This window comes from Clupea harengus, chromosome 3 (genome assembly GCF_900700415.2).
Source record: "Clupea harengus chromosome 3, Ch_v2.0.2, whole genome shotgun sequence".
NCBI lineage: Eukaryota > Metazoa > Chordata > Actinopteri > Clupeiformes > Clupeidae > Clupea > Clupea harengus.
In genome coordinates, this window is record NC_045154.1 from 19,404,015 (window position 1) to 19,415,268 (window position 11,254).

At 46.4% G+C, this 11,254-nt stretch overlaps 1 protein-coding gene across 1 annotated transcript; it reads left to right on the top strand.

The window, feature by feature from the left end:
* Positions 1-2,265: 2,265 nt before the first annotated feature.
* Positions 2,266-10,676, top strand: epx (eosinophil peroxidase). The gene is made up of 15 exons (XM_042707428.1): positions 2,266-2,439; positions 2,907-3,001; positions 3,219-3,348; positions 3,443-3,447; positions 3,708-3,894; positions 4,300-4,672; positions 5,476-5,636; positions 6,728-6,986; positions 7,436-7,606; positions 8,144-8,381; positions 9,010-9,221; positions 9,417-9,581; positions 9,885-9,968; positions 10,252-10,354; positions 10,616-10,676. Exons 1-15 carry the CDS (start codon positions 2,266-2,268, stop codon positions 10,674-10,676), a joined length of 2,418 nt encoding a protein of 805 aa, XP_042563362.1.
* The last annotated feature ends 578 nt before the right edge of the window (positions 10,677-11,254 follow it).

The following is an 11,254-nucleotide window of genomic DNA, read 5'->3' on the forward strand; positions in this document are numbered from 1 at the left end:
CTAGTGTGATACAGTGCAGAAGCAACCTGACCCAGGGAACAGTGCCTGTGATGTCCATTCGCGGTTCCCACACATGTGGTTATGTTTTGTGCTGGATGTTTGACCTCTTCAAAATGTCAAGCAGGCCCTGAAGCATTGGAGTGACTCATGATGAGATCAGTAATATGAAGTAACACACTTTTAATTAAAGGTGGCACATGATATTTGACCTGGTCCCAACAAACCATTTAAGTCGTTTGAGTTCGATGTAGATAAATATCTCCTAGAGAGGTAATAAAAGCTCCCTGCTTTCATTCTTTCACACTGCCTTAGAAGTTGCGTCTCCAGAAGTTTGGCTGAATTGGAGTTTGAAGTGAAAGGTTATTGAAGCAGGAGAAAGAGAGAGAGAGAGAAACAGAGAGAGAAAAGGAACATTCAGTGGTGTTTGATGTTGAATACTTGTCACCAGAGGCAAAGATAACAGGATTCTGCACATATTTGAGGACGCTGCCAGCCTATAAAAGACAACTGTCCGAAACCAGGAGCGGTAGATCCTCACACATGCCAGCACACACCCACTCACACACCCCCTCCGCAAAAAATGACCTGCACTTTTAAAATGTCAAACACACCGACATAAAACTCACACAAGTGCAGACAGTAGCAACAGGAACGCTTGTAGTTGACCTCAACAACTTAGTTGCCACAGCAGGACATACATTGTCACAATTCCACTAAACTGACTTTGGTGGTCGGCTCACTCTTCTGATGCATCAAACCAACATAATGGTAATGCTGCACTAAGATTGGGAGACCGCGGAACTCTCAGATGGAATCTGCACCTATGGTAAGAACTGGATATGTTACTCACAATTATAGATTGCAAATTAATGATATCGTTTTTTAAATGATTATTTAATATTATGTATTAGTTATATATAGTAAGTTTTAATTAATGAATTACTTTCTAATTGTCTATTTATGATCTCACTGTTTTGGGTAGTCAGAGGTCTTAAGTGCTTTCATGCAGCTTTCATAAGTGCTTTCATCTTGTGTTTCCCCCACAATCCTTTGGTTTCAGGTGACCCTTTTCCCTCTAACTCTGGTAGTGTGTCTGAAGCTATCATCACCCCACCAGATGCCTACTCCATCACACAACACCACAGGTAAATACCTCATCATTTGATCTGTTAAACACAAAAGCAGGAGGTGGTGGTGTTTTATGATGTGTTGGTCATAGACATTCACAAGGTTAATAGTATTGTGATGGTGCTGAAATTCAATTCTGTTAAATTCAGTAGAAGTACCGTACCTAGATTATTCTCACTCACCTCCACTTCCCTTCTGGACCATACAATGCAGTCTTTTGTATACTAAAGTTGACAATGTACTTTAGTCTGTTAAACCTTTTATATCATGTTTTAGGATTGACATACTGCAGACGTGTCGTGTGTGTGTGTGTTTATATGAGTATACTACATTGTTATCTGTAGTAATCATAACTGAATGTCTCTGAAGGCTATTGTATGTTAACTTGGCATTCCCCTTTCCTATGGCATTTTGAGCAACGTCTTCCTACCACCACATGAAGAACGCAGATTTTCTTTCTCTGATGAAGAAATGCTTTTGTTTGTATGTTGTGTATGATGTGTGTTTTTGTGTATGTTGTGTGTTTGTGTGTATGTTGTGTGTTTGTGTGTATGTTCTCTGCAGAAGTGGTCTATCTGGGTTCAGCATTCGTACAAGAGGCTCTCAAGCAAGCGGTTGAGCTGACCAGAGCTGCTTACACACACACAAATGACAGGTACGTGGCTATGATGGGCCTCAGCCAACATCCAGCCAGTTCATGTTCTTTTCTGTGAATACTGGTCATGCTGGCCCCAGCAGTCGATTGGTGTCAAAGTTATTTTGTTATTTCTGCTTTACATTGGGATTGCAGTCCCATTACTTATACCTAATGGCGTTCAGTTGCTTGTGATTCCTTTTCCTTGTCTCTATTTGTGTTAATTGGTCCTTCACACACACACACTAAGAAAGCCACACACACACACACACACAAACACACAATTTTCTCTCTCTTAGATTTAACTGAGCTTGCTTTATTGCCAGGAATATATACAGTATATCTGGTGATGGTGTATAATGTTGTGACTCTTTCTCTCTCTCTTTCTCTTTATATCTCTCTCTCTCCCTCTCTCTCTCTCACACACACACACACACTCTCTCTCTCTCTCTCTCTCTCCCTCTCTTTCTCTCTCTCTCTATCTCTGCCCCCTCAGAGTGAAAATGTCCCTGTCGGAGGGCTCCCTGAAGCCCAGCGACCTACTGGCCCAGTTCAAGCAGACGGGGCCCCAGACCAGAGCTCACATCAGGGCAGCGGAGGTGCTGGACAACACCGTGGAGCTCATCAGGGAAATGGTCTACACACACACCATGGCCATGCCCAACCTCACCGGTACTGTAACCACTAAGACACACACACACACACACACACACACACACACACACACACACACACACACACACACACACCATGGCCATGCCCAACCTCACCGGTACTGTAACCACTAAGACACACACACACACACACACACACACACACACACACACACACACCATGGCCAAGCCCAACCTCACCGGTACTGTAACCATTAACACACACACACACACACACACACACACACACACACCATGGGCAAGCCCAACCTCACCCGTACTGTAGCCACTAACACACACACACACACTCACACTCACATATACACACACACACACACACACACCATGGCCAATCCCAACCTCACCCGTACTGTAGCCACTAACAATTCTGTGTGTGTGTGTGTGTGTGTGTGTGTGTGTGTGTGTGTGTGTGTGTGTGTGTGTGTGTTTTAGAGCTGTTAAGTGCACAAGATTTTGAGACACTCATGCAGGCTTCAGGCTGCTCCTCAGAGATGCAGAGACCCCTATGTGAGACTGACTGTCTGTCTGACCGTTATCGCTCATTCACAGGACAGTGTAATAACAGGTAAAACACACACACACACACAATTCTATATGTAAAAAAAAAAACGATGTTATTTAACTATGATGTGAACAGGTTCACTTCAGTATAAAATAACTTCATCAAATTCATTATCAAAATTAATGAATGGCTTTCTCTCTGAAGAGTACAGTATTTGGTTGGTGTTAATTCTTGTCTCCACGGGCACTGGTTTTGTTTCTTGTATTGCATACTCACCTAGACAATACCCTTTATGGGGGGCTGCCAACACCCCTTACAAGCGCTGGCTCCCCCCCGAGTATGAGGACACCCACGGAGCCCCCAGAGGCTGGGACCCCGAGCGCATCTACCACAACTACACCTTGCCCCCCGTAGGTCCTCTCATCACCCACTATACTGTCTGACATTCAGGACCAATATTGTACTTTTACTCATTTCTCATTTCTGTTCCATAATCCACGCCAGAACTGGTACAATGACATTATCTCTCTCTCTCTCTCTCTCTCTCTCTCTCTCTCTCTCTCTCTCTCCTCTCACACTCACTCTCACACTCTCTCTCTCTCACACTCACTCACTCTCTCTGTCTCTCTCTCTCTCTCTGTCACTCTCTCTCTCTCAATCACTCACTCACTCACTCACTCAAGATACCTTGAAACAGTGCTAATGTGTGTGCTAATGCTAATGGCTGAACTGTATGGCTGTGTGTGGAGGTGCGCTGTGTGTCTCATAGCGTGCTGTACACCCACAATGAGAACATCTCCATGGACTCATCCCTGTCTCACCTGCTGGTGGAGTGGGGTCAGTGGATCGACCACGACCTGGCTCTGACCCCGCAGACCCCCAGCACGGCCGCCTTCAGGACAGGTGAGGACTGCAGCAGGACCTGCAGCCGAGACTCGCCATGCTTTCCCATAGAGGTGGGTGAGATATGGGGACTCACACAGCTACACACGCACACACTCACACACACTCACACACACTCACAATCATGGCTCCCTGCTTTCCCATACAGGTAGGAGGCATACAGGGGCACATACACAGCCAAATACATTCACACACACACACACACAAACTTATATAAACATACTGTGGTGATCTAGATCTATCTCTCTCGCTCCATTCACTTAGATCCACATACATACACATTCACTCAGACTCAGGTATCTACATGTAAACTGAAGTCTATCTATTCTCTCCATCCCTCTCTCTCTCTCTCTCCATACACTTAGATCCACATACATACATTCACTCAGACTCATGCATCTACATGTTAACTCAAGTCTATCTATTCTCTCCATCCCCTCTCTTTCTCTCCCGTTCAGATCCCTCTCTCCGACCCCCGCACCGGGATCCAGAGCTGCATGCCATTCTTCCGTTCGGCTCCCAGCTGCGTTGGGGCTGGGGCTTTGCCATCAAGCCGCCACAGAGAGCAGCTGAATGGCATCACCTCATTCGTCGACGCCAGCATGGTGTACGGTAGCTCCGACCAATCAGCCGCTGACCTCCGAAACCTGTCCTCCCCTCTCGGCCTACTGGCCCTCAACCCCCATCAATCAGACCAGGGGCTCGCCTTAATGCCCTTCCTGCCCAGGAAGCAGGCTCACCTGGACCCCTGTGGCCCTCGCACTGGGCGTAACGCCACGGAGGCAGAGACGCCGCCAGGCCAGGAGAACATGACCTCCTGTTTCCAGGCAGGTAAGGTCAGACTGTTCACACACATACTGATACACACAAATCACTTTTAATTAGCAATTAAGATGAGATTCTGTTGACATTTACAGAGGTTACAGAAGTTCAGATCGGAGACAGCAGAAGCATTGATCAAATATAAACTCTCATTGTGTCACAGAACAGCAAATAGAGCTTCTGCTAAATGATTAAACATAATGTTTCTAATGTTTCATAATGTTTCTAAATGTTTCTAATGTTTCTTAATGTTTCTAATGTTTCTTAATGTTTCATAATGTTTCATAATGTTTTCTAATGTTTCATAATGTTTCTTAATGATTCTAATGTTTCATAATGTTTCATAATTTCTGAAAAGAAATTAATATAAAAAATGTTAATGTACAAATGGAGAACAGATTCTTACATAATTGTGCACGAAAACACTGAACAGCAGCACCCCTACTACACCCCTACTACACACCAGCCCATACGACTGTGTGTGTGTGTGTGTGTGTGTGTGTGTGTGTCTGTGTGTGTCTGTGTCTGTGTCTGTGTCTGTGTCTGTGTGTGTGTGTGTGTGTGTGTGTGTGTGTGTGTGTGTGTGTGTGTGTGTGTGTTTTTCTCTCTCTGTGTGTCTGTGGGTGAGTGTGTGTGTGTGTGTGTGTGTGGTTGTGCGTGTGTGTGTGTGTGTGTGTGTGTGCTTTTCTCTCTCTGTGTGTCTGTGGGTGAGTGTGTGTGTGTGTGTGTGTGTGTGTGTGTGGTGTGTGTGTGGTGTGTGTTTGTGCATGTGTGTTTGTGCGTGTGTGTTTGTGCATGTGTGTGTGTTGTAGGCGACTCGCGGGCGAATGAGCACCTGGGCATGATCGCCCTGCACGCGCTGTTCTTACGGGAGCACAACCGTCTGGCCCGCGAGCTGAAGCAGCTCAACCCCCACTGGGCCCCAGACACACTCTACCAGGAGGCCCGCAAGATCATGGGGGCCGTCCACCAGGTGATGGAGACGCGGTCCTCAGCGTAGACAGCACCCTTTCCACCAAAATACCAATGAAGGGCCTGACGTCTGATAATCAAAGTAGCAGAGTATTAGCCCAGCACTATCAGACTATTCAGACATCTACATTTTCACTGGGATATATTGCAGTCGTAGATGTAAATGTAAAGTAGTATTTATTGTTACACCAGGTTTTTTATTGCTCTTAGCTTGACTGTTCTCTCCCTTGTACGTCGCTTTGGACAAGAGCGTCTGCTAAATAACTAAATGTAAAATCGAAAAGATACCTTGAAGTTTTCTGTTTTGTCAATAATAATAGAATCAAAGTCCCACAACATGTATCTGGTGCTGATGGACTATTAGACTGTCTACTTAGTTTTAGTTGCTAGAGTGTGTGTAAGGCCTCAGAGTTTGAAGTATGTTTGAGCCCTTCTGTCTCATAAGTCGTCTAGTTCAGGAGGTCAGTGTTGTTGATGATGTCCAGACATAATTGAAAACCAGTGGTGCTGCAAGCAGGCCCCTGCCTGCCAAGGGCACAAGGGCGTGTGCTTATGATAATGGCATCTGAGAATAACAGTCCCAAACCATTAGCCTGCTGCTGGCAGACTATACCTCACTCTACTGCCCTGGGGTATAAAGTCTGAAGTTGTAGATTTTCTGTTCTGTCAGCCCAGCAAGTTGCAAGAGTGGGTGAGGTGATAATGTTAGCGTAAGGTTTTGGTGTTTTGAATATAAACTGGAAAAGAGGCGTGTCGTGTAAGTGCTGAGTGCTGTGTGGTTAAAGGCTACAAACCTACAAAGGTGTATGACCCTGACAGAGAGAGTCAGCCTATAAGCCAGTTAAATCAGTGTACCTACCCTCCCAGTGCACAGGATTGAAACCGAGACTGCAGTGACATTGCCCTGTGAGTCAGTTCTCCAAATACGCTGACTGATCGCTTTCTCCTCCGTCTCTCTGTTCATCTCTCTCGTTTCCTCTCACGCCCTCCTTCTCTCTCTCTCTCTTGTATGCTCATTCAATTAAATTAAATTCAGTTTTATTTGAAAAGAACTTTGAATTCTACTTTAATTCTTGCTTGCCCCCCCCACAGATTCTGACATGGGAGCACTATTTACCCCGTGTGTTGGGGGAGGAGGTCACCTCTGAGCTGATCCCTGCGTACGAGGGCTACGTACCCCAGGTCGACCCCAGCATTGCTAACGTCTTTGCGGCCGCGGCGTTCCGCTTCGCCCACGTGACGGTGCAGCCGGTGGTTCCCCGGCTCGGCCCAGGGTACCGGCCCAGCCCCCGGCACCCCACGCTGCCCCTCCACCACTCCCTCTTCGCCTCCTGGAGGGTCATCCACGAGGGTGAGACAGACAGGCTCTTATTACCACTTACTTTAACTTTACTGAACACATTGTCACTGTAAAATCACACACATTTACGACTATTTAGCCATGGGGATTACTTTAATAGAGTTTAATGTCTATCCTAACCTGTTCAGACGGCTTTACATTGATTATTTTGTGGTCTGCTGTTGTCTACATGTCCATAGTGGTGAGTGTACTTTAGTCTGTTAGACCTTTTTATACAATATTTTTAGGATTCCTTCAGTGCTGACCATACGCACTGTACCTCTTTCTCATCCTCTCTCTCTCTCTCCCTATCTCTCTCATCCTCTCTCTCTCTCATCCTCTCTCTCTCTCTCTCTCTCTCATCCTCTCTCTCTCATCCTCTCTGTCTCTCATCCTCTCTCTCTCTCTCTCTCTCTCTCTCTCTCTCTCTCTCTCTCTCTCTCTCTCTTTCTGTTTCTCAGGAGGCATTGACCCCGTGTTGCGAGGTTTGCTGCTGTCCCCGGCAAAGCTGCAGGTCTCAGATCAGATGATGGTGGAGGAGCTGACAGAGAGGCTCTTCCAGGCTCAGGGAGGGCTTCCCTTCGACCTGGGGGCCCTCAACCTGCAGAGGGGCAGAGACCACGGCCTACCTGGTACGAAGCTTTATGCAGATTAACACCCACACACACACACACACAGAAACACACACAGACCCATACCCACACACCCCCCCCCCACACACACACACGCACACGCACACACACACACACACAGACACACACACGCACCCATACCCACACCCACACATACACACCCACACCCCCACACACACTCAGACACACACCCACAAATACACACAGGCATACACACATACACGCACATACACATGTATATGTATATGCACATACACATCACCGTACATACACACACACACACACACACACACTTACACACACACACACACAGAGTCACTCACTCAGAGTCACATTTTCTTACTTTACTTACATACTTTTCTACTACTTACTTTACTGACGTAGATTATGTGCTGACGTCTACTTTCCTGACGTAGATTATGTGCTGACGTCTGCCTTCCTGACGTAGCGGATGCATTCATTATTCTCTTTTAATTACCTTGTGACCATATGACCTTTCATCGCGTTCTCTGCCCCCCTCCTCCTCTCTGCGCCCAGGCTACAGCGCGTGGAGGAGGCTCTGTGGCCTGTCTGACCCCGGCTCTGAGTCTGAGCTGGCAGGCATCATGGGTAATCCGACCCTGGCTCAGAAACTGCTGGCTCTGTACGGCACCCCCCAGAACATGGACGTGTGGGTGGGGGCCATCTCGGAGCCTCCCCTGCCCGGGGGCCGCGTGGGGCCCCTCCTGGCGTGTCTGCTGGCCAAACAGTTCAGGGATCTCAGAGACGGAGACAGGTAGAGTCAGACACAGCTCTCACCTTTGACCTCACACAAGCACACACTGGGCACTGTTTGGGTTGGATTGGTGGACCTGCACACACTGTGTTCTCTCTGCTGTGGACCTGCACACACTGTGTTCTCTCTGCACACACCCTGTTCTCTCTGCTTCAGTCTACTGTCTTGGTGTTAGATAAGGCCCTGACATTTATTCACCCTTTTGGGATCAACTTTTTCTCCATTAAATTCAGTCTTACACTTCAGGTCACTTCTGAGACAGGGACTGATGAGCTGTTTGATACTTGTTCATCTTTTTCACATTGTTATTAATACTGCAGCAAATATGGACCTGTAAGAATTATTTTATGGTGAATGAATGAGTGAATGAATGAATGAATGAATGAATGGATGAATGGATGGATGGATGGATGGATGGATGGATGGATGGATAAATGAATCAACGAACGAACAAACAAACAAACAAACAGACAATGGCAAATAAAAACAACTGCAAATAAATAGTATAATATTTTATAGTATAATAATAAAAAGTAGACACTTAAATAAATACTCAGACAAGCAAAGAAGCTGCTCTTGTTGAGCCCCTGCCTTCATGTTGAGCCCTGCCCTCCTGCTCCTTCGTCAGGTTCTGGTGGCAGAGAGAGGGGATGTTCAGCGGGGCCCAGCGGACGGCGCTGCACGGGGTCTCCCTCTCCCGCATCATCTGCGACAACACACACATCCGGCTGGTGCCGCCAGACCCGTTTACACGCACGCTCCACACAGAGGACCTGCTGCCCTGTGCCCACCCCCTCATACCCCAGCTCAACCTCAGCGCGTGGAGAGAGCCCGACACAGGTCACTTGAGTTTGACTGAAAATGACAAAAAATCCATGGAAATGTATTCATTGAAGGACATTGATTTTATCACATTCAGTGAAAGAAATGGATGCGAGAAGGTCATCATAAGACATGATGTTCATTTGAATTAGTCCACAAAAAAAGACAATACTAACCAACAAAATCTATACTTTTCTTCTTCTTCTCTGTCAGATCCCTTGTGCGGCTTCATCCCCCGTGTCCACCCCGGTTACTGGCAGCTCTGTGACAACACCGTGCTGTACCAGTGTCCCGTCGGCTTCATCCTTGTTGGCCCCTCCCAAATCAGGTGTGACACACACACCCAGCAGTGGACACCAGCGCCCCCTACCTGCCAAGGTAATGCACTACAGGGTCGTGAGGAGAGTTTGTACTATACTTTGCTGCAGGACAAAGATGTTTAGTTACTGGTAGAGAAAAATTGTCTCATTTTATATCACAATATTAACTCTCTTTTGTCATATGGTATAATTTCAACCCTGTTCTGTTGCTCTTGGAAACATGCCGATATTGTCCTTTCAGTTGGGTTGTATCAAACTGTCAAAATCCCTCTCAGGTTCATCCCTTGTATTTTGCGAGGTAACTTGGTAGAGAAAGTAAATGAAAACGCGAGGCTGAATCCTCTAATTGTCTTCCCCTCAGACGTGGACGAGTGTGCGTTTAGTCCCTCAGTCTGTCCCCAGAACACAGAGTGCCACAACACACCTGGCTCTTTTACCTGCGCAGGTAATCAGCATGACTCCTGCACCTATGCTCACTTAGCAGTCATACTGTCAGAATGCCACATAGTGAATATGGACATAATGTGTGTTAAAGGCATTAGCTTGGCCAACCTACTGGGTCTGTATCAACTGTATCTAAGTAAATCACGTGCATACACGTATGACCAGTTCCACCATAAAATATCACGGAAGATCTAAACCTACGGCTGCAGGTACTTTCATTCCATTGCGTGGCATGACTGCTTGTCGATAAACATTCTGTACCCGTCTCCTGTGCCTGTTGGCAGAGCCTGCCCTTGCATCTCCATCTGCGTCTTCAGTGGCGGCGGCAGTCGGGGTGGTGGTGGGTGGAGTGGCTGTGATGCTGCTCATACTGGTGTGTTACAGGAGGTTAGTCTGGTCTGTGACCCATCCCAGCTACAGAATGTCCCCACACAAACAAGAACAGCGGCAGTGACAAAGCACACACACACACACGTCACTACATTTTAACAACAGAAAGGTGGTGTTGTTTAGGTTGTGTTGTGATCATGGAAACCAGGTGACAATAACGCACGACAGGTTTCACACTTGGCTTGCTGATTTGAGTTTCACTGTGATCCCAGAGAACAGCTGCCCGTCTAACACGCTCTGACACGTTTGCTGTTCCAGGTTTTTCCCCATGAAAATCGAGCTCCTGCAGAGGAGCCGCTGCTGTCAGAGGAAGAGATAATGCTCTGGCTCTGGCTGTTCCAACCAATGGACACATCAGTGTGTGCTTCTTTCCTGCCATACTAACTGCCCATTCATGGTTGATGATCATTTAAGGCTGTGAATTATTTTTGTTGATATCATTACATTATTTGTCTGTACAAATTCTCTCAAGAACACTCAAGTATGTATTGACTCAAATTTAACTTTTTCCATAAGATTTACTGGACCTATAGGAAAACCTAAAACCTGTTTGAAATAAATATGCCTATTTATTTTTACATTATTGACCCAGAAAATGTTTTCTATTTATTTGAATGTACTGCACACTGCATTGACACACTCTAGGTAGGCATATGGTGGCAACGTTCTGCAAGACTTAACAGCAAGATATAAAATGACTCTCTCAGCTGTCAGGTAGCTTTAGACATCAAGTCCCATGACATCTCAGAAATAGCTTAAAGTCAGGTTTCCTTTGAGCTTCCCTTGGTTCTTCCAGCTCCTGTCAATATAAATCAAGCTTCAGTCCCATTCGGAAGCATACAGACCTCCCAGCATTCATCGGTTCACTGTGCTTTGTGTCCTGGGGTCATTCCATTC

Coding starts and splice junctions, on each gene's coding strand:
- epx (XM_042707428.1), top strand. CDS start 2,266: ATGTCCCTGTCGGAGGGCTCCCTGAAGCCCAGCGACCTACTGGCCCAG. Junction 5,637..6,727: donor TCATGGGGGCCGTCCACCAG/GTGATGGAGACG, acceptor CCCCCCCCACAG/ATTCTGACATGGGAGCACTA. Junction 8,382..9,009: donor GATCTCAGAGACGGAGACAG/GTAGAGTCAGAC, acceptor CTCCTTCGTCAG/GTTCTGGTGGCAGAGAGAGG.